The sequence below is a fragment of the Phyllopteryx taeniolatus genome, chromosome 15, assembly GCF_024500385.1.
Source record: "Phyllopteryx taeniolatus isolate TA_2022b chromosome 15, UOR_Ptae_1.2, whole genome shotgun sequence".
In the NCBI taxonomy this organism is placed as follows: Eukaryota; Metazoa; Chordata; class Actinopteri; order Syngnathiformes; family Syngnathidae; genus Phyllopteryx; species Phyllopteryx taeniolatus.
Genome location: NC_084516.1, coordinates 12475434 through 12503344, shown reverse-complemented (window position 1 = coordinate 12503344; position 27911 = coordinate 12475434). Strand labels below are relative to the sequence as shown.

Below are 27911 nucleotides of genomic sequence, written 5' to 3'. Positions count from 1 at the left end.
AGGTTAAAAAAAAAATCCACAAATATGTGTATCTGCGATTATGCAGGGAAACACTGTTTTTAATTAACTTCTAATTAATTAATCTTTTTTTTAAATTATAGAAATAATGTTACATTTATGTATAAAGATATTTATTTTACAAATTCTTCTTTGTTGAATTATTTACAATAAAGCAATTATTTTAATGAGCTTAATGAATAGAAAAATAAATCAAAATGAAGACTAATTTTAGGGGGAGAAAAGGCAAATTAATTCAGCAAATATTGCAGGACTCTCGATAACGTAATGTAAATGCACATTTAGTCGGATTAAAAAACAGTCTGTGGCCCCCGGGCCATACTTTGCCCACCCCTAATCTTGAATATAACAACAAGAAGGAGAAGTTACTGTAGTTGCGTGACCCGAAATCTCATGAAACCAAAGCGTGTGTCCTTGTGAGGTCCCCACATGAACCTCAGCTGATGCTCCAGACCACAAAGCCATGATTTATTCCCCCACTCAAGTTATCAGAGCCAGACGCTTGTTTTTGCTTTTCCAACACTTGGCCCCTGTTCCCTGCTCGCTCCTGCTGCTCAGCCGTGATTGGCTGACAACACGGTGGGTGGATCGCACAGAATAAACAAATATTGCTGCAGACAGGCTTTAAGTCCATTTTAATTGCACTCTCTCGCTTGACTCTTTACAGCCCGTCCACCTAAGCCTTCATTTCGGCTCCCTCCGCACCACCATGAGGACTGCCGTGGTGGCCGTTGTCATGGTGATGTTGTGTACATCAATGGCGCACAGTGATGTTAGGCCGCAGAGGGATTTCAACCTGCAGAGGGTACGTTCAACTTTTTTTTTTTTAACCTTTTTTTAACCTTCACTTAGTGTACTAGAATTCAATTTGTTTAAACATGTTCCCTCAAACCAAATATTTCTTAAGCCCTAATTTCTCATTATATAATTATGGTTATTGCTAGCAGTAGGTATGTGTGTAAAAATTCAAAGATTAATTGATTCACAAGAGAACAGCATTATCAGACAGATCTTTTAAAGACGATTCCACTGATGTAAATATAATGTTATGTTCCTAAGACAAATATTAAGAAAGTTATGAATCTTTACAACCAGTGTTAAAACTGCACCAATTTCTGACCAAACTTTAGATACAAAGACAATAGCGGTGTGACCATTTTTGTTGAATCAGAGTTTCACATTTTCATAGCTTTCTTAATCTTCATCCTATTTTCAAAAGGCTGGTATCATTGGAAAGCTTTCTAAACACAGAAGCAGACAACATACTGTACAATAATGATGAAGTGATGAACTTAAAGTAATTACATAAGCAAAGGGCCCAGGTTTACAAAGTAATGGTCACGAGCCAAACAGTTTGCAGATGGCAGTCAGGTGATGTGTGATTTACATTATTGTGGCACTCAAGCATGCATAGCAAAAACAAATTAAGAGTCGAGAATGAACAATCACTCCATGAGCTGTTAAAATACATAATAAGGAATAAATATGGCACAGTTAAGAGGCATTTGTAGTTGATTAAATTCATGAAATTAGTGTTTGAAGCGACGGACAATAAGAGCCATGGTGGCGGTTCTGAGTAACATCACAAGAGACATGGTCAATGGTGGGTACAAAGAACATGTGTGCGGATTGACCACTTTACAGCATATTGGCAGAAGCATAGAAATATATACGCTATATAATAAAGATGCGCTTATGGATTTAAAAAAATCATCTTACTCACCAGTAAGTTTTAGAGGGGGCTTTGTCAACTATACATTTGGGAAATGTTGTCCAAGTACTTGTACTTGCTCTTTCAAGAAATGGTGATTCAAACTAGGACATGTGTTCTACATCATCGTTAGAGTGGTATAGTGATAAAGTGAAGAACGCCAAGGCAGTGAAATGTGGAAAACAGTGGTTACATCGCTACTTAAATTGAGCGATCAAGAGTGTGGCTTGTTGAGGGCCCACTTCAGTCAGCGGATACACACATACAGTACCTGCTAGTAGCCCCCCCCCCCAAAAAAAAATAGACAAGCAGGCGCGCTTTACAAAACAAGCTAACGTTAATAGCGCAAGCTAACTTTAATAGCGCTAGCTAACGTGCTAATTAACTATAGAAAAAGCACTTTAACTGCCATTGACTCAAGTTTAAATGTCTCAAAATTGATGTTTATCCAACACTAAAAACAAGTATACAAATGCTTAAACAGTAATAGTCCAAATGACCGTATTTTCACGACCATAAGGCGCATCGTATTAAAAGGCGCAGTCTCAGTTACGGGGTCTATTTCTGTATTTAACACATACATAAGGTGCACCGTATTATTGGGCGCAGGCATGGTAAAACATACGCTAGCTTAAAACAATGTTTTTAAAAAGGCAGCGGGAGCAAAACTGAGTTCGGTTGTACTTTATTGAAGTATTTAACAATGTACTCACGTTACTTTTTGATCAATCCTCATCCACAAATCCATCAAAGTCCTCATGTTCTGTATCCGAAATGAACAGCTGGGCAAGTTCTCCATCAAACACGCCAGGTTCCCTCTCGTCATTGTCGGAGTCAGTCTTGTTGCCGTGCGGCTCCTCAGAAATGATGCCGGCTTTTACGAAAGCTCGAACAACAGTGCAAGCAGACACGTTAGCCCAAGCATCCACAAACCGTTCACAAATTGTGGCGTAACGCGACCGGCACTGCCTCCTAGTCTTAGTAAAGCTGTGTTCGCCATCTGTCATCCATGGCTCCCACGCCGCTCACAACTTCACTTTGAACGCCCTGTTTACACCGATGTCCAGCGGTTGGAGTTCCTTCGTCAAGCCTCCCGGAATGATGGCAAGCTCCGAGTTATTGCACTCAGTCGAATGGTGACTGTAGAGACGCTTCTCCCGGCTGTTCTTTGCTCATTAATCCATTGCTCGAGTTGGTCTTCCAACTCGGGCCACCTCGCCTTGTTTCCGCGGGAACTCAGCTTCGTCTTCTTGACTTGGCGAAGCTCGTTTTCCTGCTTCCTCTACTTGCGAACCATGGATTCGTTGATCTTGAATTCTCTCGCGGCTGCTAATAGCTAATAGCTTGCAGTTTAAACTGTGCTTCATAAGCGTGTCTCTTTGTAGGTGCCATTTTCGGGGGTCCTTAGCCAAACCAATGCACATACCGGAACTATATAGCCACCGGGGACGTGTCTTTAGCGTCCTCCTTCACGCGCACCCTTCACGTCCGCATGCTGTCCTCAGTCACGTCCGCCTTTCCTCTATATAAGCAGCGTGTCGGCAGGAAATGCTCCCAGTCAGTCAAGCGGAGCGCACATTAAAGTCACACGACAACATTTACAGATTTCGGTGCACACATAAGGCGCGCCGCATTATAAGGCGCCACATTCATTTTGGCACATTCATTTTATAATGCGCGCCGCATTACAAGGCGCCACGTTCATTTTGGAGAAAATTTAAGACTTTTAAGTGCGCCTTATTGTCGTGAAAATACGGTAGGTTAAAGTTCTCTAACTTCATTTAAGCGCCTCTTTTGTATTATTCTTAACTGAGTTGATTAAAAACACTGGTTAGTTAACTTGCTAACTAACTTAAAAGGCTAACTTTGAAAGTATTTTGAGGATTTGTTTTTCATACAATTATTGCAAAGGAATTTGTTAAATAAATAAATAAAATAATATGCCCTTAAGACCAGCAGACTGTATAATTAATATGCTATATAATAATTTGATTTATTAACTATTATTTAATCGTAAGCCAGCTAACATGTTAACTAACTTCAACAGCTAACTTTAGAAGTACCTTGATCTAATTTGTTTAGCAGATACTGTATTGTGATTATTGCTAGCAATTTCAAACACAATGGGCTCTCTGCACATAACGCCGTGACTTCATATTCGATGCAGATGATACAGTTGTCCCTTTTCCAGTTTTGCGCAATATGACAGCTGTGTATTTGTTATATATACCCACAGTGAGCTTTTTCGTGCTGCTTCGTGGATCTGACAGAAAGCCTGTAAATCACGTCCCGTCTGTCCATTTCGCTGCCTTTGACTGTAATAATAGAAAACAGATTTTAAACGACAACTTAAAACACAAAGAGCATAGCTATTTTCTGCTTAAATAACGGGAAATGTTCATACTAACAATAATACATTAGCACATGCATATTTGTAAAGTGGTTTGGTGACAGTTGTTTAGCATATCTGTCAGTAGTTTGATGACGTTTGTTTAACGTGTTGCTAATTTTAGCTGGTTAGCTGACGTTGACTAAAATGCGGCTGATACGTTAAATGACCTTGAGTGGTATCTTAAAAGATAAGAGCAACATTTGAGAACAGGCAGATAGTAAAAATCTATTGATTATTTGATGTTGTCCACAAATAACCTTTATAGAGCACTGTACCACACGTTTGTGTACTTTTACATGCAACAAAATGTCTCATTGATGTATGTGTGTATTCAGTTTGTGGGTAGGTGGTTCCGCGTGGGTTTGGCGTACGACTCGGCAAGCTTTGTCCCGTACCGAGACAAACTGAGGGCATCCCTGGGTGTCGTCACAGCGCAGGCAAATGGCAACGTTAACCTCACGATGTGGGACGCCATGTGAGTGTGTCTGTTGACGACATTGTCTATGTGGGACAAATGGAAAAAGCTGGCAAAAGTTGGAGATACTGGAGATGCTTCTTATAATATCTAATATTAACAATATCTCATATCAAGTTGTTTTTCTTATATACAGTGTGTGTTTGCATGTGTACTAGGCCGGCAGGGTGTCGCAGTAAAATGTACTATTATGAGAAGACAAACATTCCAGGACAGTTCACCTACTTCAGCACACGTAAGTCACCTGACTCGCTTTTATTGGACCATGACATTTGTAATGTCGGTGTTTTCATATATTTATACTACGCACACATGAATATGAATACAGTAAAACAACTTTATAGTAGTATACATAGTAGGGCAAGGAACCATCTTCGGTTATGCGGAACAATATTATATCTCCCAACTAGTCAACAAAAGCAAACTGTGTCCGCTTTGTTGCTTCAGCATATTTAAATAATATTTTTACATGTTTACATTACATACTAACAAGATTCATTTTTATATGTTATGAAGGTTCAAATTTGGGCAAAAAGATCAATATTTTCCATGTTTATCTCACATTTTGTACTGTAATGCATAGTCACGGTTCACTATTCAGGAATTCACCTGTTTGTCTTTGTTTCTGTGCAACCTATGCCCAGCTGCGGGTACATCTATTTCCTGAAAAACTCAGCTATTTGTGTTTTTTGTGCTCCTTCTGAAATGACCACAAGATGGCACCAAAGCCCTGTCCAATTAGGAAAGGAGCACAGTTATTGTATGTTGAAGTGATGATACTGTATATCTGAACTGACAGACAAGCTTTGTATGTCTGGTATGAACTAAATTTAGCCTGGGTTATTGTCTTGTGATCATGTACTATACAGTACATGCACACTTATGGGGCATTTTTTCCAAAGTAAACCATCTCCAAACCATTTATTTTGAATAGCACATATCAATGGACTTTATTTTGTTATGTTTCATGGTTTATGGTTTTGTTTTTTGTTTTGTGACAGCGGTAATTTTGGCCTTCTGTATGTTCCGCATATATTGAGGACTGATAAAATGCTACCATACCATATAAATTTTGTCTGTAACTGCTCAACAAAACAATATACAAGCAATGTAAATGACAAACATGACAAGAGAAGCAGCGACATTCGTAAAAGACAAAATGTGAGCCATAACTTTTGGTGCATAGACACACCTTGTGCTGCAGGTTTTTTTTTTTGTTACTGGTCCCTTTCTATGCTTAGGTCACAACATGGTGAAGGACATTACCGTTGTGGAGACCAACTACAGCGAATATGCACTGGTGCTCAAACACAAAGTATTTCACAGAGAGTACACCCAGGTGGCCCTTTATGGTGAGAAACACACATACACACGCACACAGTGTACACATTGTGTCCCGGAGTGTCACAGTGACTGTGTATTTGCTTGTAGGTCGCACTCAGAGGTTGAGAGTTGAGGTCATTCAGAAGTTTAAAGCCTTCGCTTTGTCCCAAGGATTTCCAAGAGAAGCCATTCTCACCCTGCCGTCAGCAGGTATTTAATGGAAGGGAGGGACGTTCGGGGACCTTAGATTCTTATCTATATGAATAGCATAGTTAGTAGTATACAGTATATCTTAAATTACATGTTTTGCTTTTTGTGGCTTTTTTTGTAGCAATTTTCAGAGGAAAAAATTGTAAAATACAGAGAAAATGATGGTATGTATAACTTTATCCCCAAAAAAACTTTGCACAAGAATCTTTCTTTGGCTTTTTACAGCTTTTTTTTTTTTTTTTTTTTTTTTTTTTTTTTGCAAAATATCGATCAAAAGAAGGGCCACACTGGAAAGAAAAAATGGTGAAATTAAGAAGAGTCTTTTGAGAGGTTTTGTGTGTTTGTTTGTTTGTTTGTTTTGCTTTTTCTTTTTTCTTTTTCATTTTTTACAATGAAAAAAAGTTACATTCTTACAATATTAAAGTGTTCATTTTTTTGTTTTTTTTTGCTTTGCTTTTTCTGCTTTTTGCAGCTTTTTTGAAACACATTTAAAAAAAATGGGACACTGGTGGATTTTTTGATTTTTTTTTTAAATTACAAACAAAAAGATGTCATACATTTGTCCCCAAAATATTATTATATTATATTCTTATGGGAATTAAATATATCTTCTATTTTCTGGGTGGGTCTTTTTCTTTGGCTTTTTGAAACATTGTTGCCACACTCGTTTCAATTAAAGGGCCATGCGAAATGAAAAAAACAAATTCAGAGGAAAAAGAGTTATAAAGGTACAAGAAAAAAGTGTTATATTCTAACAAATATAATGTTGTTTTTTTTTCACTTTTTCTTTGGCTTGTTCCACCATTTTAACATCCATCCATTTTCCGTACCGCTTATCCTCACAAGGGTCACGGCATACTGGAACCTATCCCAGCTATCTTCGGGCGGGAGGCAGGGTACACCCTGAACTGGTCGCCCGCCAATCGCAGGGCACACAGAAACAAACAAGCATTCACACTCACATTCACACCTACGGGCAATTTAGAGTCTTCATGCATGTTTTGGGGATGTGGGAGGAAACCGGAGTACCTGGAGAAAACCCACACAGACGAGGCCTTACCAGTAAAATTCTGAGGAAAAAAAGTAATAACTTAAAAATCATATTCTTATGAGAATTAAGTTGTTTTTGTTTTTATTACTTTTTATATGTTTTTTGCTGCTTTTTTGTGATACTTATTTCAAGAGGAGGGCCATACTAGAAAGAAAATAAAATACAAATTACAACGAAAAACAGCATAAATGTTAACAAAGAAAAGTTCAATTCCTAAAGAGAATAAAGGAGATCTTTTTTTGTGATTTTGTTTTTCTCCTTTGTGTTTTTGTGACACATTTCAAAAGAAGGTCAAAAGTAATAATCATATGCTTATGGGAATTACCTTTGAAAGTTTTTTTGTTGCTTTTTCTTTGGATTTTTGCATCTTTTTTACATCACTATTTCAAGAAAAGGGCCATACTGGAAAGAAAATAATTAAGAGGGAAAAAGTAATTTTCATCCAACAACTAATTGTCAATATCAATGTATGTAATGTACTAACAGCTCTTTAAAGACGGATAACACACAATTTAAACATGTATTACATTTACCAGCACATTTTTTTCTGCCCAACAGACAACTGCCCTCCATCGCCATCTGGATAGGCGAGTTCCTTCGTTATCAAATATTTCAATACATGAGGATCAATAGCGTATTGTATAGTATGGAGAATAACCTCTTCACTGTGATGTGTTCCACTCTGCAGGTCCCTTGTCGCTTCTCCAGTGTGTTCAATTGCCATTTTTTTCCTTTCAATTATAAACTGACAACGAGGATGATAACATAACAAAGCATTCTGAAGTGATGCAAATCCTGATGTACATTATCTTTCCATCTCTTCTTTGCGCTTCTTCCTGTCTCTGATATTGCAAATTTTACTGTCATAATTCTTTTCTTGAAAAATATGCAGATTTGTTCTTAATATTAGAAACCTTTTCCTCTTAAGAAATTGTGACTTATTTTCAAATTACAAATTTATCCTGTAATATTGTAACTTTTCTCTTATTTTTGCAACATTATTCTTGTTATATTTGAACTTTTTTCATAATAGTGCCATGTTATTCTCATAAGATTACAAATTTCTTCATCATAATTTTGCAGCTTTATTCTCCTAATTAGTATTTTTCTTTATCATATTTTGTTTTCTTGTGACATTGTGACTATATTCCAGTGAAATTGGTGAAACTGTTATTGTTTCTGCTGTTTCACAGTGAAATGCTAAATAAACTATTTACATCATTATCCTCTCAGTTTATTATTTTCTTGATGGTGGCAATTTCAATAATCCGGTCTCTCTCAAAATTATGACTGCAACTACAACTTTCGTTTAGGATTTTTTCAAAAACTTTTTTTAACAACATTGCACTTTTATTTCCATTTATATTTAAAAGGTATATGCACACCTTTTAGGAGAATATTGGAATTATTCTCAAATATTGTTAATTATTCTAATATTGTGACTTTTTTTCATCGTAATATAACTTGTTCGTGTTATATTGTTCTGCTGTTGAAGATTTCATCACTCATTGTGTTTTAAGACAGTCTCAGTGGGGACACGTGACACGATGGGGACTTTGGGATTCATTCTGACTGACGGCGTCCAAATATTGTTTGGTTATGACATGCCTTTATGTCTATGTACCTGTACATGTCAACAAGTAGTGTAGTTCATTCAAAGGAAGTGGTGAGTTGAATCATCTGGAGATCCCTTAAATAACCACAAGGAGGCAGAGTATGCTTGTTTATGTATGTATTTATTTATTTATTTAGGGATAGATACAAAAAAAAACAGATAACTGAAAACAGGCATCACATGTAAGTATCTAATGTTTATAGCAATACAAGTCTCACATTCAACTGTGATATATTGATAACGACAGTGGCAAAACAGCTGATTATTAATGTTAACTATTGTAATTGGCATACTTTTCACTGAATTATTCTTGTTTTATACAGCTTTTATACAGACTGAAACAAAAACTCATTTGCCAAAAAAAAATGCTGTGACATTCGGCTTTTGGACAAATTGCTTTCATTCTTTCAATCCTCAAATCAACGTCTGTTCCTAAAAATCGGACCATTTCATTATGTGCTGAACATTTTCCTTTTTAAATAGGGCTACTCATCACTGTCTGCGGGGATTCTCAATGCATACCACTAGACGTAGGTGGGCTCTCTCTATGTGGTACACAAACGAATCTCTGAATTAATGGTACAGTGGTTGAAACTTTTTTTTTTTTCAATCCAGTACAGTAAATGTTTTAAATCCAGTTCAGTTGTACTTAATTTATTAATACAGTATGTCTGCATTCAATCCTGTATTTTTAGTATTGGGTTACTTTTTTTTTTTTTTACTTTTATGTCCAACACATTTAAATAAATTATTTAAGTACAGTTTTTTATTTTTCTATATTTAAGCACAGAGGTAATGTTCAAAAAGTGTATTATGTTACAGTGGCTTACAATAATATAGGAATAAATCCTCTGCCTCGTTTTTGATAAACACTTGGCCCTACTTTGTTAATGTATTATAGTGTTGATCATTACGGTGGCACTTGAAGACACAAATAATTTTGGTTGTGGTACTTGTAAAATATTTGACAACCCCTGCACAATATAACTTGAGCAATTTTTATAGGTACATTAGTTTCAAATAGGGAAGTCCACTTCCTTCATTGATCAATACCTATCCAGCATAATGCTATTAGTGGTATAGGCATCCCGTGCATACACATACACGTGCACACAGAACTTTGCCCCACAAACTACAAAGAGTCAGCAAAACAATTTTAGCAGGGTTGTGGGATGTAGTTAAACACAGAAAGTATGATGAAGGAATTTGGAGTTTGGTGTTCCTGTTGGTCTTTGACTGGATATTGCATGGAGAAAGTATAATTGTCCCTCAGGAGAACTTTGATTTGGACCAGGTGAGAATATTTCAACTTCAGCTTTTATTGTTTTTGAATACAATATTTTAGTAGTACTTAATGATAATGTACTTCCTCACAGTTCATGGGGAAGTGGTATGAAGTGGCAGTTGTTTCTGATTGTCCTCATTATATGCAAAACAAGCAGAGAAACCCCGTTATTGTTGCTCTGGACCTCAAACCCTCTGAGCAGGGTAACGTCACTGTAATGGCCACAGCACCCAGGTGAGAACCTCTAAGTAAAAACCCCAGAGAGGCAAAAGTACTCACACTTGGTACTTCAGCACAGTGAGAACAGATGATTGTTCAAAAAAATTTTAAAAATCAACCCAAAACTCTTGACTTCTATTCGTACTGACTCAATTCATTTCCAGATGGAAAAGTGCTTTAAAAATGAAATTTTTAAACAATTGTTTTTTGTCAGTTATAGACAGTGCCCATTTGGAACAACAGCTAAAACAAAAAAAAATAGTTTCAGTCTTTTATTAGCTTTCATCATTGTAGAGAGAAGAAGGAAAAAAGTTAATTAGCGCCGGCTCGGGTTTTTATGCCATCAACACGTGCCCATAGCTTCACTAACATTTTGAACCAACACAAAAATGCTAAAATACCTCATGATGTCTTTCATGTTAGTCAAATATATGAATGTCAGACGCTTGTGGTTTTTTTTTTAGGCTTTCGCATTGTCCACAAAGCATTCTTTGAGCCAACAATATATATAATAATAATATAATATAATTTAGCGTGATTTTAAGTTTCAGCGTTATAAATCAAGCTATTTGTCTCGTAAAGGGACACCACGTCATTATTTACATGTATAACATTTAGGAGAAAGCAAGGACAAAGCTTTTATCAGTCTCGTAATCTGAAGGTTTCTACATGAATTAGATAAGAGTTCTCGATAACCAGAGGTCTTTTGTCGAACCCAAACACACACAATGATACAGGTAGTGAATTTTTATAGAAAATGTAATGAGATCTAACATTGTTGTTAAGTGTCGACTCCATGGTTTACGTTTTGCCTCAGAAGTCACCAAGATCTCAAGCAGGCGGTTGACTTTACCTCTCTAGTTACATTATTTTTTTATGTTATGACACTATTTGCAAGGGCTGAAAAAAGGAGAAGGCTTTTATTTTATTTTATTTCTAGCGGTGTTTTCGAAAAAACATAACACAAATAAATATGATACTGTACATAGCACACTGACATAGCATATATTACAGTATATGTAATATATGTAAAAGGCATCAGAAAAGTGAATACCCAAGTAGAATCACGACACTATCACTGACACACCCACATGAAGTTTTAATTATGTCTCACTGCTCATGCACTGTTTTGCCCATAGGAATGGCTCATGTAAACACACGTCCATTCAATATGCTTTAACTGACACCGCAGGGCAATTTTTCTACCACGTCTCAAGTAAGTGTCATCATTTTAATTGCAAAAACTTTTCAAAAATGTTTTCCCCCACCACATTAACCAACTGTATTACCTCCTTCAAGGGTTCAGCGTGGATGTTGATGCCTATGTGGTCCATAGCGACTATGACCAGTATGCCATGATGGTCCTGCTGGGCACGGAGAAAGCATCAAAGAATAAGACCACTATCTTCAAACTTTACAGTGAGTAACTGGAATAAAACTGAAAAATATATTTGAACAGGTAAAAGTACAACTTGGCAATTAAATGTAATGGTTTTGAGATCAGCAGCCACTGTACAAATACAAACATACATACAAAGCAAGTAGAACAAATAAGATAGCTGGCACCTATCCCAGTTATCTTGGGGTGAGAGGCGGGGTACGCCCTGAACTGGTCGGCAGCCAATCGCAGGCCACATATAAACAAACAATCACTCACATTCACACCTACAGGCAATTTAGAGTCTTCAGTTAACCTAGCGTGCATGTTTTTGGGATGTGGGAGGAAACCGGAGTGCCCGGAGAAAACCCACGCAGGCACGGGTGAGAACATGCAAACTCCATAATAGAGAGGCTGGTTTAGTATCAAAGAATTGTGACTTGTGTCTTCGTTAGATCGATCTTTGGATGTGAGGGATGCTGTGCTGGATGACTTCAAGATGCTGGTCAGAATAAATGGAATGGGGGACGACATCATCATTCATGAGAACAAAGGTTCTAATACATGTTTCTGAAACCAAGCCAATTATATTGTCTCTGAGCTTGTACTCCTATAGTGCAGTGTTTGTCATTCGCTAAAATGATGTCATTTTAACTTCAATCTGAACCCTAATAAATGATTTTAAAACATTCTATGGCAATTATATATGGTGTTTGTATCCCACTGTAGTCCATTTTTGAATCACATTGCTGTTATTCTCAACACGTGTACAATTTGCAGGAACATGTGTTTGGCTAGTTCCTAGGCAAATGTAAGTACAAACAGGACCACACACCAGTTACTTATTAATCCCTCAAATAATCACGTATTGATTTGTCAATTTTGAAGTCCATCAGTAGATGAGTAGCAGGACTTTGCTCTTTCGCTTGTTTGATTTTTGGTGGGCCGAGGCACATGTGTAACATCGGTCAATGCCCCGGTGGGCTTTATACTGACATTTCTGCGCATCAGCTCACACAGACGAACACACTGCAAGGCTGAGATCATGCAGAAAAGTGTCTTTCTGGCTCTTGTGCAAGTCCTGGCATGGACCTGGACCATCCAGGCTCTTGTTCTCCCAGAACCTTTCTACCCTACACAGGAGAACTTCGACCTAACCAGGGTGAGTGGCACTTTTTCATCAGGGTAATTTATATTACTTAAAGGTGAGTATATCAACTTCTAGTTGAAAAATTAGACACATGCATTGATAGTTGTAGATTTGGTTTTTTTTTCCCTGTGTTGCTACAATTCCATCCCATCCATCCATTTTTTATGCCACTTATCCACTTAGATGAACTGGAGCTTATCCCAGCTGACATTGGGCAAGAGGCGCTATGCTCCTAGAACTGGTTTCCCGTCACGCCACATATTGACAAACAAGCATTCACACTTACATTCACACCTTTGGACAATTTAGAGTCTTTTTTTGGAATGTGGGAGTTAGCCTGAGTACCCCGAGAAAACCCACGCAAGCATGGGGAGGACATGCAAACTCCGCCTGGATTCGAACCCCCAATCTCAAAACTGTGAAGCAGATGTGCTAACCATTCGACGAATGTGCCACCTGTTACAATTGTGTGTTGCAAAATACAATTAAAGCATAAATAATTTGTTATTTTCATACAACGTTTGCCCATTTAAAAATAAATCTTGTCCAGTAAACGCCGAATATAGTAGATGAATGTAATAGTTACCTTACATCGTTAAAAGGTACCTTCTCTATCGTGGAAAACTTTATTTCAGTAGTTCAATTAATAAGGTGAAACTCATATATAGATTCACTGCGCACACAGTGAAATATTTAGTTCTTTATAATTTTGATAATTATATCTTACAGCAAGAAAACCAAAAATTTACTATCAAGAAATTAGAATATTACATTCGAAGCGATCAAAATGATTTTATAAATACAAATTAGGTGGAATTTGTTCTGCTAAAAAGTATTTTCTTGTGTTTAATAAATGTAAATATGAGGTACAAAATTCTACTTTCGAGAAGCACCTGTACACCATTCGAGATTAGTGACGTTGTCATGATGATTGACATGTGAGACTGTCCAATGATTAGACGGAAAGTGCTTGAAATACTGGCCAATCACAGTGCGCGCTACGCAAGAAACACAATTTAAAGAGGAGTCAAGGAACCCCCTGCACATACAGAAGGTTTTATACATTTACTTGTTTTGAACATGAACATTCGATTAAAGTTTGCAGATTGAGGTCCCAAATGCACAGGTAATTTTCCAATCCTATTTTTAGCCATCAAAAAGGGGATGTGGCCGTCTGACCACCTATCATTGTGATCTTGCCCAGACGAAAGAAAACGCTGGATTCAAGTTATTTAGAACAAATTGTCATTACTCTGCAGTCAATAATTAAGCATACTTGCAGTTTAGTTCTTAAGCCAAAATTGAAGATGTATCGTCATATCAGTAGCTTTCTCTCTCTCTCTCTCTCTCTCTCTCTCTCTCTCTCTCTCTCTCTCTCTCTCTGTCCAAACTTTTAGTTATGCTGATTTTTTTATTCGGTGAATGTGTAAATATTCAGTATATTTTTTTTAATATTTTCTCCTCCAAAATTAATTTATTCAGTCGTGCGCTTTCTCAAGAAAGTAGCCTATGTAAATTTAGAGTTGATTATATTGCTCAGATTGTGTTAGAATGATGCACAAGATTGTTTCTTCATAAATGTCAGGTATAAAACACTTTTCAAAATGTAGAATACAATGTGGATACTCACTCTAATGAACTCTATCTCTAAATTTGGCCAGGCAATGCATTTTTTTTTCATTTTTTTTTTTGCTCAGCAGTAAAAAGTATTGTACGAGAAATTGGAATTGAAATTGAAATTGAATTGAGATGTTCATTGCTGCTAATGTGTAGAGTTCCTGCCAGTAAATGTCAGATATGTTTTCCTACCAGTTTTTGGGGACTTGGCATGATGTTGCCGTGGCTAAGACATGCCCAAATATGGAACACCACAAAAAGGATTCATCCATCGGCCAGCTGGTGTTGCAGAGAGGAACCGCCGAGAACAAACTGGAGATGACCAGAACCGTACTCAAGTCAGTGCCGCCTACAGTATATGCGTATAGCGGCATGGTGGACGACTGGTTAGAGCGTCTGCCTCACAGTTCCGAGGACCGGGGTTCAATCCTCGCCTCTGTGGAGTTTGCATGTTCTCCCCCTGCCTGCGTGGGTTTTCTCCGGGGTCTCCGGTTTCCTCCCAGATCCCAAAAACATGCATGGTAGGTTAATTGACAATTCTAAATTGCCCGCAGGTGTGAATGTGAGTGCGAATGGTTGTTTGTTTGTATGTGCCCTGCGATTGGCTGGCAACTAGTTTAGGGTGTATCATCGATACACTCCTGCCCGATGAGAGCTGGGATAGGCTCCTGGCTCGACCCTAGTGAGGAGAAATGGCTCAGAAAAGGGATGGATGGATATACAAACAAACAACCATTCGCAGTCACATTCACACTTACGGGCAATTTAGAGTCTTCAATCACACTACCAAGCATATTTTTGGGATGTGGGAGGAAACCGAAGTACCCGGAGAAAACCCGCGCATGCACGAGGAAAACATGCAAATTCCACATACAAGGAAGGTTTTCACACCTGGATTTGGGGATCCTCTGCCATTCCTCCTTGCAGATCCTCTCCAGTTCTGTCAGGTTGGATGGTGAACGTTGGTGGGCAGCCATTTTCAGGTATCTCCAGAGATGCTCAATTGTGTTTAAGTCAGGGCTCTGGCTGGGCCATTCAAGAACAGTCACAGAGTTGTTCTGAAGCCACTCCTTCGCTATTTTAGCTGCGTGCTTCAGGTCATTGTCTTATTGGAAGGTGAACCTTCGGCCCAGTCTGAAGTCCTGAGCACTCTGGAGAAGGTTTTTGTCCATGATATCCCTGTACTTGGTCGCATTCATCTTTCCTTCGTTTGCAACGAGTTGTCCTGTCCCTGCAGCTGAAAAACACAACCACAGCATGATGCTGCCACCACCATGCTTCACTGTGGGGACTGTATTGGACAGGTGATGAGCACTGCCTGGTTTTCTCCAGACATGCCACTTAGAATTAAGGCCAAAAAGTTATATCTTGGTCTCATCAGACCAGAGAATCTTATTTCTTACCATCTTGGAGTCCTTCAGGTGTTTTTTTGCAAACTCCATGCGCGCTTTCATGTGTCTTACACTGAGGAGAGGCTTCCGTCAGGCCACTCTGCCATAAAGCCCCAACTGGTAGAGGGCTGCGGTGATGGTTGACTTTCTGGAACTTTCTCCCATCTCCCGACTGCATCAATGGAGCTCAGCCACAGTGATATTTGGGTTCTTCTTTATCTCTCTCACCAAGGCTCTTCTCCCCCGATTGATCAGTTTGCCGGACGACCAGCTTTAGGAAGGGTTCTGGTCGTCCCAAACGTCTTCCATTTAAGGATTATGGAGGCCACTGTGCTCTTAGGAACCTTTAGTGCAGCAGAATTTTTTTTGTAACCTTCGCCAGATCTGTGCCTTGCCACAATTCTATCACTGAGCTCTTCAGGCAGTTCCTTTGGCCTCATTTGCTCTGACATGCAATGTGAGCTGTAAGGTCTTATTTAGACAGGGGTGTGGGTTTCCTAATCTAGTCCAATCAGTATAATCAAACACAGCTGGACTCCAATGAAGGTGTAGAACCATCTCAAGGATGATCAGAATGGACAGCACCGGTCACAGGAAAGGGTCTGAATACTTATGGCTGTGTGAGATTTCAGTTTTTCCTTTTCAATAATTCTGCAAAAAATTCAACAATTCTGTTTTTTTTCTGTCAATATGGGGTGCTGTGTGTAGATTAATACGGAAATAAATGAATTTAAATTATTTCAGCAAATGGCTGCAATATAACAAAGAGTTAAAAATTTAAAGGAGTCTGAAAACTTTCCATACCCACTGTATATATGGTTCTGTATATCATACAATATACAGAATCAGAACTTTTGTGTACACAATACAGTGCACACCGACACACACAATAGCTGCTACACGGTAATGTACTTGTTTGATTATTACCTCATTTATCTACACAATTATATAATAATAATAATAACATCACATAGTACACTTTGGACAAGTACAGACCTTGTGTTCACACAGTAAATATTATTTACACGAGATCTACAACCAGTGTACAAAACACACATGTAAATGCAAAGGACTTTTTTGAGCAGCGACAATAACAATAAAAAACAGTGACATACAATAACTATCACAGATAGATAGATAGATAAAAAGTTTAAAAAATGGTCTCTTTCTGAAACGGCAACAACTTTTAATGGATACTGTATGTGATTGTGCATACATACTGTATGTTTAGTATGATTTTGTGTGTGTGTGTGTGTGTGTGTGCGTGCGTGCGCATGTTTGTACAGAGATGGGATCTGTAAGGAGAGACATGGAGACTATAATCTGACTTCAACACCAGGACATTTTCGTTTTGAAAGTATGTTTCTTTCGCATCATAAATGAGCCACTGAGAACTAGAGTGGGATAACTCTCTTTTTTTTTTTTTTTTGTTAATTTGCTTGTGAGTGCTTTAAAGTTTTTATGTCAATGAGCACTTCTTCTGGATACTTGTTTTCACAGAAATTGTGCTTTTCCTCATATTTGGCCATTAGACCAAATATAATGATTTTGGATTTGCATCATATGTGATATTCACGTTGCTTGCAGATTTACCCACAATTACTGTAAGGTACTATCATCCTCTTCAATTTCATGCTGTAGCTTGTATCCTGGTCAGTATCATCTATGTTGCCTGAAAGCAAAGCAATGAACTGGGATTTGAATTTTTTTTTATTGCAGTAGTGGTCTAAATCCAAACCTCTGTCAAATCTATCAACATTTAATGAAGCATGCAGAAGCCCTGGCACACAAGTTAAAGCAGTACTAACTTTCTGAGTCTGCTATCAATCTCAACTTGGAAGTTTTTACAGGAGGGGAAGCATGGTTTCATGAGCATGGAATGGATATCTTGGAAATGGGAGTTTGTAGAGTATAGTACTGATGAATCAGGAAAAGTGCTGAGCGACTATTTGTCAAAACTCTAACTAAACATTGTTTAGACCAGTGTTCATCTGAAAAATGCCTTTTCTCCATTCGTTTCTTTACTTGACTTAAAAATCACACAAATGGAGTTAGCCCACTCTAGTTCTCTGTGACTTGAATGATTTTAACAGCACAATGCACAACTTGTGTAACTCTGCTAAATTTCCATGAAGAGTGGGACAAGGAAGTGGACGCCTACGTGGTGCACACAAACTACGAGGAATACGCCCTCATGATATCAGTCAAGGAGAGATCCCAGGGCCAGAGCCACATCGCAGTGAAGCTTTACAGTGTGTGGACGCTCGCCATGCAGAATCACGTTGTTTGGCTTATCCTCAGCCAAATTTGTGCAATCCTCCCACAGGTCGAACCATGGACGTGAGAGATACGGTGCTGGATGACTTTAAAAGGCTGGTCAGAGAGCAAGGGATGAGCGAAGACACCATTATCATTAAACAGAACAAAGGTACGGCACACACCGTCACTTCCATGCTCCCAAATGGCAACTTCTCAAGCAGATCCATCCAGCCATTGTCTTCCGGTTATCCGAGGTCGGGTCGCGGGGGCAGCAGCCTCAGCAGGGAAGCCCAGACTTCCCTCTCCCCAGCCACTTCCTCTAGCTCTTCCGAGGGAAGCCGAGGGACGTAGTCACTCCAGTGTGTCCTGGGTCGTCCCTGGGGTCTCCTCCCGGTGGGACATGCCCGGAACACCTCACCAGGGAGGCGTCCGGGAGGCATCCTAAACAGATGCCCGAGCCACCTCATCTGGCTCCTCTCAATGCGGAGGAGCAGCGGCTCTACTCTGATCTCCTCCCGGTTGTACTGAGCTTCTCACCCTATCTCTAAGGGAGAGCCCGGACACTTTGCGGTGGAAAATCATTTCAGCCGCTTGTATCTGGGATCTTGTTCTTTCGGTCACGACCCACAGCTCGTGACCATAGGTGAGGGTAGGAACGTAGATCGACCGGTAAATAGAGAGCTTCGCCTTTCGGCTTACCTCCTTCTTTACCACAACGGATCGATACAAAGTCCGCATCACTGCAGACGCTGCACCGATCCGCCTGTCGATCTCCCGTTCCATTCCTCCCTCACTCGTGAACAAGAACTCCTCCACTTGGGGCAGGATCTCGGAGAGGGTACTCCACCCTTATCCGACTGAAGACCACGGTCTCCGATTTGGAGGTGCTGATTTTCATCCCAGCTGCTTCACACTCTGCTTCCTCAAGGGAAGGCGTCTCGGTTGAATTGAGGAGGTCTTCGAAGTATTCTGCCCACCGATTCACAACGTCCTGAGTCGAGGTCAGCAGCGCCCCATCCCCACTATACACAGTGTTGATGGTGCACTGCTTCCCCCTCCTGAGACGCCAAATGGTGGAACAGAATTTCCTCGAAGCCGCCCGGAAGTCATTCTCCATGGCCTCACTGAACTCCTCCCACGCCCGGGTTTTTGCCTCAGCGACCACCAAAACCGCATTCCGCTAGGCCAGCCGGTACCCATCATCTGCCTCAGGAGTCCCACAGGCCAAAATGGCCCGATAGGACATGAATGTGAGGCTTATCGGAGACTAAATTGTCTATTGGACTGAATATGAGTTTGAATGTTTGTTTTTTATGTGCCCTGTGATTCACTGGCAACTAATCCAGGGTGTACCCTCAAGTCAGCCGGCATAGGCTACTGCTCACCCACCCATTTTTATTATTTTTTTCTTTTGCGTTAAATATTGTTACAGGTGACTGTGTTCCTGGAGAGCAGGAGGAAGAGCCAACAACTTTGCCTGAGGTATTTAACTTCCATCCATACATTTTCAACATCGGTTATCCTGGTTAGGGTCGCGGGGCACTGGAGCCTATCCCAGCTGACTTCGGGCGAAAGGCAAACTACACCCTGAACTGGTCGCCAGTCAGTCGCAGGGCACATATAGACACGGACAACCATTCGCGCTCACATTCACACCGTCACTGAGTGGGAACTGAACCCACGCTGCCTGCACCAAAGTCAGGCAAGTGTACCACTACACCATCAGTGACAGTATTTATAATAAAAATGCATTTAATTACAAGATTCTTCAATATTCAAATTAGGTCTGTTCATCAGTGCTTTGAGTCATTAGTTGGACAATCTGCAATGTAGGATGAAATAAATGATCAAATAAATTATTATTAACAGGAGCAGTACAAAGGCTGTCATGAAGTTGCTTTGTTTCTTTGTTGATTTTATCCTAAGCCCAAGTAAGTCAGCATTTGGAGGACTTTCCCATACCAAGAAACGGTTCATCCTGGTGGACTTTGACGTCTGATAATTTGGCTCCGTACGCGATGGTTCGAGTTGGTGCCAAATAGTTCAACTTTGGTTTCATCTGACCAAAGTCCGTTCTACAAAACCTTCGCTGAGTCATTTAGATGTTCACTGGCAAACTTAAGGTGGGCCTATACATGACCACTTTCTAGCAGTGAGCCCTTGCAGGCACTGCAAGATTTCATTCATGTTATCAAAGGTTTTCTTGGTGACTGAGGTCCCAATTGCCTTCAGATCAACATGAACACGTTCCCACCATTTACTTTTGTCATGATCCTCCTCACTCCACATGGCAAGATCTTTCATTGATTGAAGCGTTTTGTAACCCATTGCAGCCTTACGTATGCAGGTCAACAATTATTTCCCTGACATTTACAGTCTTAATCCATTCCCTGGCAAAAGTTGCAACTGCACAAAATGTTATAATATTGTACATGTCTGTGACACAGAGGATGAAGAGGGACGTAGCACCCACCATGGCGCTGGCAGAAATGGAAATGGACGGTTCTGGCGATGACACGCTCATGTTCAACGGATCGGGTAAGAGCGGGAAAAAAAACAACTTTCAAGAGTCCTCACAGGGTCAAAAAGAGGCTTTTTATTTCTTGGTCTTTGTTGTCCTCTCAGAGGCGTGCACTTTAGGGCCGGAAGCGGGGCCGTGTTTCGGGATGGACCAGCGCTACTTCTACAACTCCAGCGCCATGAGCTGCCAGGTGTTCAAGTATGGAGGCTGTCTGGGCAACAAGAACAACTTCAAGAGCGAGAGGGAGTGTCTGCAGAGGTGTCGCACTGAGGGTGAGCTTACACGTGGAAACGTGTTCTTGCACGACGGCCCCGAGACAGAAAATGTCGGAGGGAAATACTTATGCCTCTCAAGTGGCACAAAACGTGAGACCTTAGCATAACTCACAAGCTCAGTGAGCGTCCAAGGATCCTTTTTATTTTGGTTAGCTTTTTTGTTTTTGTTTGGTTTTTGTTTGTGTTTTTTTTGTTTTTGGGGGGGGGGCTCATTCTTATTATCAAGCTTAACTGGAGCGTTTTCTTGTTTTTACCTTACAAGTGGATTAACTTCTTTTTACACTTGTGTAACAATGTTATTAGATGCCCTAATTATTTGAATCATAAGAGTATTTTATAGATTTAGTGGCTTCATAAATCAACATACCGACAAATAACTTATTTTAAAACTTAAAACTTTAAAACTCTTTGAGATTTGACAAGAAGTGATGAAGAACAGTGGTTAACCCATTTTTAAATTTTATTTTCACTGAAGAACAACTGATAATGTAGTGCTAGTACATTCTGCTTCCTTTAGTGCAGACGGTGCGGGTTTGAGTCCTGGCGAGTGCCTCAATACCTGGCCACTGTCACTCCCAAACCCGGGTGGGAAATGTGTGGGTTGTGTCAGGAAGGGCATCCATCTTATAAATTGTGCTTAGCAAATCATGCAAGAGACTCGCTGTAGCAACCCTTATGGGACAAGACAAACGTTGCGACAGTTTTACTTAACGATGCAATTTCAGGTGGGCATAAGTCACATACCGTATGTTAAGTCGTGAGTTTAAAATGTTTACCTTTGAGTTTCAAGCAACTATTGTATTAAATAGAAAGAAAATTCAAAACATACATTACAAACAAGCGTATTGCACATCATGTTTAAACTTTGTTCTTTTAAATCCAGTAAAATTTTCAACCTTTAAGTACAGTACTTAGATTTGCATTTAATATTTAAGAACTGCCTTTTAAACATTTATTTAAGAAAAAAATAATTGATTTATGTGCAATACATTTTTAATAAATCATTATCTCAATGAACCAGTTCAGGGTGTACCCCGCCTCCTGCCCGATGATAGCTGGGATAGGCTCCAGCACACCCGCGACCCGCGTGAGGAGAAGCGGCTTAGAAAATGGATGGATGGATAGCATCTAAATCCAGGTTTTTTGTTTCCCTATATTTAAGCGCAGTGTTTAAATTGCATAATGTTACTGTGGCCTACAACAATAAAAATTTTAGGAATAAAATACTAGTACTATCTTATTGTATTTTGATATTGGCCATTATGTTGGCTGAGTATTTCTTGGGGTGGTACTCGGTTCGGTGTAAGAAGTTTGAGAAGCAATGATTCAGAGCATTTACAGTATTTGCAGAAAAATGGTCAGAGAACAAAAAAAAGGGTCCTTGTTGTTGTTGTTTTGTCTCATTTTTTTTCCACAGATGGCTGTAAACGTAGTCTTCTATGTTCCAAACAGTAAAATTGTTGGTGGCGGGAGAGCTGGAGCCTATCCAGCTGACTTTGAGCGACAGGCAGGGCACACCCTGGACTGGTCGCCAGCAAATATATGATATATTATGGATAACTGGCCCCACCCCAAATACTGTACATATGATGATGCATTCATGGGCGAGGTTTTTTTTCTATTTGAAGCATTAAGATGATTGAGCGATGTCTCCCATCCTCCCTGCAGCTGTGTGTCGTCTCCCGCTGACCGCCTCTGTGTGCACGGGGGAACCCCTCAACTGGTCCTTCAGCTCCATCCTAGGCGAGTGTGTGCCTTACAAACCCGGCTTCTGCCAGACCAACGGCAACAAGTTCTACAGCAAGGCCGAGTGCGACGAGTACTGCGGTGTTAAAGGTGAAGGGCCGTACACGGTAAAAAAAATCCTCTCCGAACATGACAACATTTCATGTGATATTCCTTTTTTTCTATTCAACAGGTGCACAAATCCTGGAAGAAGAGTGAGGGAACGTCCCAAGCTCTTCACAGTCAAAATGCCAAACACTGACCGGATGTTTTGTCTGCAAAATATCATGATACGAAATATATCAGAAACATTAATAACAAAACATTTTAATTGTGTCAGCATTTATTTATTTTTTTTGTCTGATTAAGCCTGTTCTCAGCCATATTTTGTAAGATTTACCGCAAAATATTGTGCACTGTAAAATGACATCAGTATGTCAAACTACTATTCAATATTTGAATACTGTACAGTGTTTCCAACAAAGTTGAGTCAATGATAGCAGTGTGCTTACCTATTTATTATGTCATACACTAATTGTTATTAAAATGAATGGACCGAAAAAGCAGACTGGAGCGGTTGGATGGATGTTTGTGGTTTGGCCAATTTTTGGGAGTCTTTAGCCTAAAAATATTCTCATCCAAATTGATTTGGTTGTTTAAATCTCTTTATTTATTTTATATTTTTTGTCTTCCATACAAACGTGAAAGGTTGCACACAAATACCATGATTAAGACATCCATCCATCCATTTTCTGAGCTGCTTCTCCTCACTAGGGTCGCGGGCGTGCTGGAGCCTATCCCAGCTGTCATCGGGCAGGAGGCGGGGTACACCCTGAACTGGTTGCCAGCCAATCACAGGGCACAAACAAACATACAACCATTCGCACTTCGCACTACGGGCAATTTAGAGTCTCCAATTCATGAATGTTTTTGGGATGTGGGAGGAAACCGGAGTGCCCGGAGAAAACCCACGCAGGGAAGGAGGAGAACATGCAAACTCCACACAGGCGGGGTCGGGGATTGAACCCCGCTCCTCAGAACTGTGAGGCAGACGCTCTAACCAGTCGGCCACCGTGCCGCTGATTGAGACATAACATTTAAAATGTTTTATATAAAAAAATGTAAAATGAAAACATTTAATACAAATCTATAATAATATTTAAAATATGATTAAACATGTCTCCATTCGTTCTTCTTTCACTAGAGTCACAGGTTTGCTGGAGCCTATCCCATCTGACTTTTAGACAAATTTACCAAACAAATTTGAGACTTCAATTACCTTACCACGTGTGTTTTTGAAAAGGAAACCAGCGTACCCAGTGAAAACCCGCACAGGGACAATATGCAAACTCCACACAGGAAAGCCAGAGCCCGGATTTGAACCCACAACCTCTAAACTGTGAGGCAGATGACCACCAAGCACAGCCCCTCTGAAGCTCTGTATAGCAAAATTTGCATTAGATTTGATTTGAAGCATATTTTAAACTAGTTCCTCCGAAAATGCAAAGACAAACACTGCGTAGCGTTGCAAATTTCAAAGAGAGTCAATTTGAGTGCAATACATGACCAAAAGGGGGTGGCAGTGATCTTCTTACTGATTGTTTCTCAGGGGCTTCAAGGCCACTCAAGTCAATGTTTCACAACCTTTATTAGGTAGGCCAAGGCACATACAGTGCATTAAATTGTAAAAATCTCACTGCCTACGACTGAGCAAAAATGTCAAAAAAAAGTTAAGTATGTATCCTGAATAATGATTATCTTGTCTCAATTTACTCAGAGTGAAATTTTGGCCTGTTTAGTTGTACGTAACGCTATAATTAGTTGTATGAATGACAAACACCGGTTGATTGGACCATTTCATTGTTTTGCACGTTCTTGGCACAGATAAATGAACAAACATTATTTGTAGTAAATATATTTTTTTTTAATGTGAAAATAAAATCAAAGGCAGTGCAACTGGACAATCTAACATGAGCTTCCTCATGTATTTACTGTATTGTTGACCTTTACAGTATTTAGAGCTTTTGTGTTGCTTTTACAAGCATCACAGTCATACACAGTACATGCGTGTATCCTTCCGTGTAACAGTGCAAATACTGTAGATATGTCCTGTAAAGTGTCTTTAACAACCGGGATGTAGGCATAGCTGTCTAGCTAAATGCACGTTGCAATTGTGCAAGATAAACTAAGGCGCTACAATGGGTCCAAGTAGCAATCTGTTTTGGCCACACCGCAATAATCAGGAAAGCTGAAATGGTGGAAAACAGTCTGTATAGCCACAATTGAGTACAGCATACTACTTCTCGGTCTTTACAAATGTTTTCAGAAATTATTTTCCAATGTGTAATGTGTTCCAAAAAAACAATCTCTGAATTCACTTTACAGTCTTTGAGCAGTACACATGTTTGTTGGGTGTTTTTGTTTTATTTTTAATCACAAATAATAATTTAAATAGACCCTAAGGACCATAGTAAGTCCTTTTTACTAATAATATTATTCTCTCTCTCTCTCTCTCTCTCTCTCTCTCTGTCTCTCTCTCTCTCTCTCTCTCTCTCTCGGTAATAAATTTGTTTCCTCTTCTTCCAAATGCTTTCAACGTCTTTGGTGCCATTTTCTCTTTCCCATGTTTATTTCTGGGGCCAAAAACAAAAAGGAAGAAACTTTTAAATGTCAGCTTTAAAACATTTTAACCAGGGAAGACAAGATAATTATTTATATCAGTCGAAGAGACAACTTGCACTCTCTAGTGAAGGTGAGGTTGAAATCAACGTTTTGCTTCTACAAGAGCACAGGGAACTTCAATACATTTTTTGGCATGTGGGGTTTTGTAGCAATTTTATGCGGGGAGCCCCAACAAAAGCTGACATTCAGTATTATTCTTGGCTCAATTTCTTGGTAATTTTATTGTTTCTTTTTGTTAATTTTATTTTGTTAATAAAGTGTTTTTCTAAAAAAAATATATTAAAAAAATAAAAAAAATCTCTCTGAAGGAGCCAGGCTTCCTGCTCTTAGTTCCCAGAGTTCCCGGCTTGTGCTGGTAGAATGCTGGGAATATCCGGAGAGGAAGGGGAAGTGACATCACAGCGCTGACCTTCCGCACCGGCCCGTATCACCTGGCGCTGCCTGGACCGCAGCTATGGCAAACACACACACGTACACACACACACACACACAGATACACACACACGCAGGAGGAGAGAGAGTGACAGCTTATTGTGTGTAAATTCCCACAGAGAGTGACAGGAAGTGATATCTTGGATCCGTTGCATGGAAACTTTCCAGTGGCTTGGAGCTGGCTAAATACAACACACTCTGCTTGACATGTTATATTATTTTTATGCTTTCTGATTGTTTGTTTGGTTTTTAGAATCCACACGATCCCCATGTTTTCTCATAACAGCAGTTCTCAAATTTACAGGGGAGACATTTTTCTAAGTGTCCCCTCATAATCCTAACAGCAATTAAACATACCATGTGCACCTCTAAACGCTGTAGGAATTTAAGAGTTCACTATTTTGATTTAAAAGTCATACATTCACGATAACAAATTAATATTTTTAGAGGAAAAAGAGTGTATTTTTTCAAGAATAAATGCAGATTTTTGTGAAAGGAAAAACGTCATAATCTTTACAAGAACATAGACATATTTTGTACTGGATGGAAAATTGTAATCTTATAAGAAACAAAGTTGTATTTTTCCAAGATTAATATGAGAACATGATGAGTTTAATTCAAAGTAGAATTAAGCCATATTTCAACAAGTGAATTTCAAAAACACAAATTATTACCGATAATATTTCACCTAATAGTATGGAAAAGATGCCTTCATTCTCGAAGGAGAAGGACTATACAGTGGTTCCTTGAGACAATAGTGACCTGGCTTTCGAATTGTCCGAGATAAGAGCCATTTTTCAGCCAATTCTTTGCCTTGAATTGCAAGCACAAATGTGTGATACGAGCGCTGTGAACTCAGCTCAACTCTTTACTAGTAGCAGCAGTTTGGCAGATAGTGAACAATTCTTTTAAAAAAAAAAGAAAAAAGACACTTCAAACTTTTTGATGCCATTGCCAGTTAAAGGTTGCCAACAAACTAAACTAAACAAAGAATTAAACATTGTGTATTCAAAGCAACCACATAACTTTGCCTTGAAGTCAGCTACCTTAATGCTTACAAACAATGCAAAACGCCATAGGCAGGCTAACGAATAGCATCGCTGTCTCGGTGTTATAACGCTTTAAGCAATGGATATTTTTAACACAAGTGGTTCAGTGACACATGTAGACCAACAATATAACAATAATCAAAGCAATATGTTCTTTGTCCTCTATGAAAAATGATTATTATTACTGAAACATACTGAGTTCCTTGCAGTAATTGTGAAACTCTTCTTCATTTATGCCTGCATGACTGTATTACACTGCTCTCCGGTGGCCAAGTTGCACACACCAGAAGGCGCTGCAATTAATTAATCAGGATGCACGTTTAATTATTTACATTCTATCTAATTATGATATTACTATGGTTTTCTAAAGTACAATTTATAGAGTTCTAGTTTTCTTAAAAAAATTAAAAAACGAGAAATATTTTTGGGGTGTTTTTAGTGAGGCTGGAACCATTCATTTACGAAGTGTTTTGAGTTAATAAGAGTTATTAGATTCATATGTATTACATGATTCATATATTTAATTATAATTTAATCTTAACAGAATAACCCTCCATATGTTAACAAACTAATTATATTAACTGTAAATTCTGTATGCAGTATGGAATAATCCATTCATAGGGTCTGCAAAAGGGTAGCCTTATTGTAAAATGGTCTTATTGCATATAAGCATTCAACACAGATGGGCACCAACACATGTCCATTGGGGGCTTTACAGAATGTGAGGAGGGTCCCAAAGGTTGCATATTTAGGCAGCAGAAGCCCAGTAAAGGGGATGAGGAAGATGATGCTGGAGGGGTTGCATGATGATGATGATGAGGAGGAGGAGGAGGATAATGAAGGGCTAAGAGAGGAAGGGGTGGTTGTGTGTGCGATGGGACATGTCATTATACAAGATGACAAAAGAAGAAGAGATTCTCTGGTCAGCTGCTGCTGCTGTCTATTGTTATTGCAAAAAGCCCCACAATACACACACACACACACACACACACACATGCACGTTACTCTCGCCCACACTTTCTTTGTTTCTTCAAGTTCATTACACACAAACACACACGCACGCACGGACACACACACACACACACACCACTTGGACAATCTTTAAAGCACACACCACATGGACAAAATTATTG

General features: G+C 39.3%; 3 protein-coding genes across 5 annotated transcripts; all 3 read left to right on the top strand.

Moving 5' to 3' along the window:
- Nucleotides 1–643: 643 nt before the first annotated feature.
- On the top strand, nt 644–8404 carry ptgdsa (prostaglandin D2 synthase a). Of its 3 annotated transcripts, none has more exons than XM_061747564.1 (8): nt 644–823; nt 4457–4596; nt 4755–4831; nt 5838–5948; nt 6028–6129; nt 6261–6293; nt 7739–7767; nt 7869–8404. In XM_061747564.1, exons 1-7 carry the CDS (start codon nt 728–730, stop codon nt 7765–7767), a joined length of 588 nt encoding a protein of 195 aa, XP_061603548.1. In that variant the 5' UTR covers nt 644–727; the 3' UTR covers nt 7869–8404. The 3 variants fall into 3 exon arrangements, with proteins under 3 accessions (XP_061603548.1, XP_061603549.1, XP_061603550.1); XM_061747565.1 differs by having other exon boundaries at nt 6251–6293; XM_061747566.1 differs by lacking the exon at nt 6261–6293.
- Nucleotides 8405–9900: 1496 nt separating this feature from the next.
- Nucleotides 9901–12366, top strand: LOC133490217 (protein AMBP-like). The gene is made up of 5 exons (XM_061800004.1): nt 9901–10089; nt 10172–10314; nt 11439–11515; nt 11599–11718; nt 12133–12366. Exons 2-5 carry the CDS (start codon nt 10175–10177, stop codon nt 12249–12251), a joined length of 456 nt encoding a protein of 151 aa, XP_061655988.1. The 5' UTR covers nt 9901–10089; nt 10172–10174; the 3' UTR covers nt 12252–12366.
- A 313-nt stretch (nt 12367–12679) lies between these two features.
- On the top strand, nt 12680–22940 carry LOC133490216 (protein AMBP-like). Its single transcript, XM_061800003.1, has 10 exons — nt 12680–12839; nt 14640–14782; nt 17122–17192; nt 17971–18087; nt 18162–18263; nt 19527–19576; nt 20542–20632; nt 20720–20887; nt 22559–22726; nt 22809–22940. The coding sequence occupies exons 1-10, from the start codon at nt 12723–12725 to the stop codon at nt 22832–22834; spliced, it is 1053 nt and encodes a 350-aa protein (XP_061655987.1). The 5' UTR covers nt 12680–12722; the 3' UTR covers nt 22835–22940.
- Nucleotides 22941–27911: the final 4971 nt, after the last annotated feature.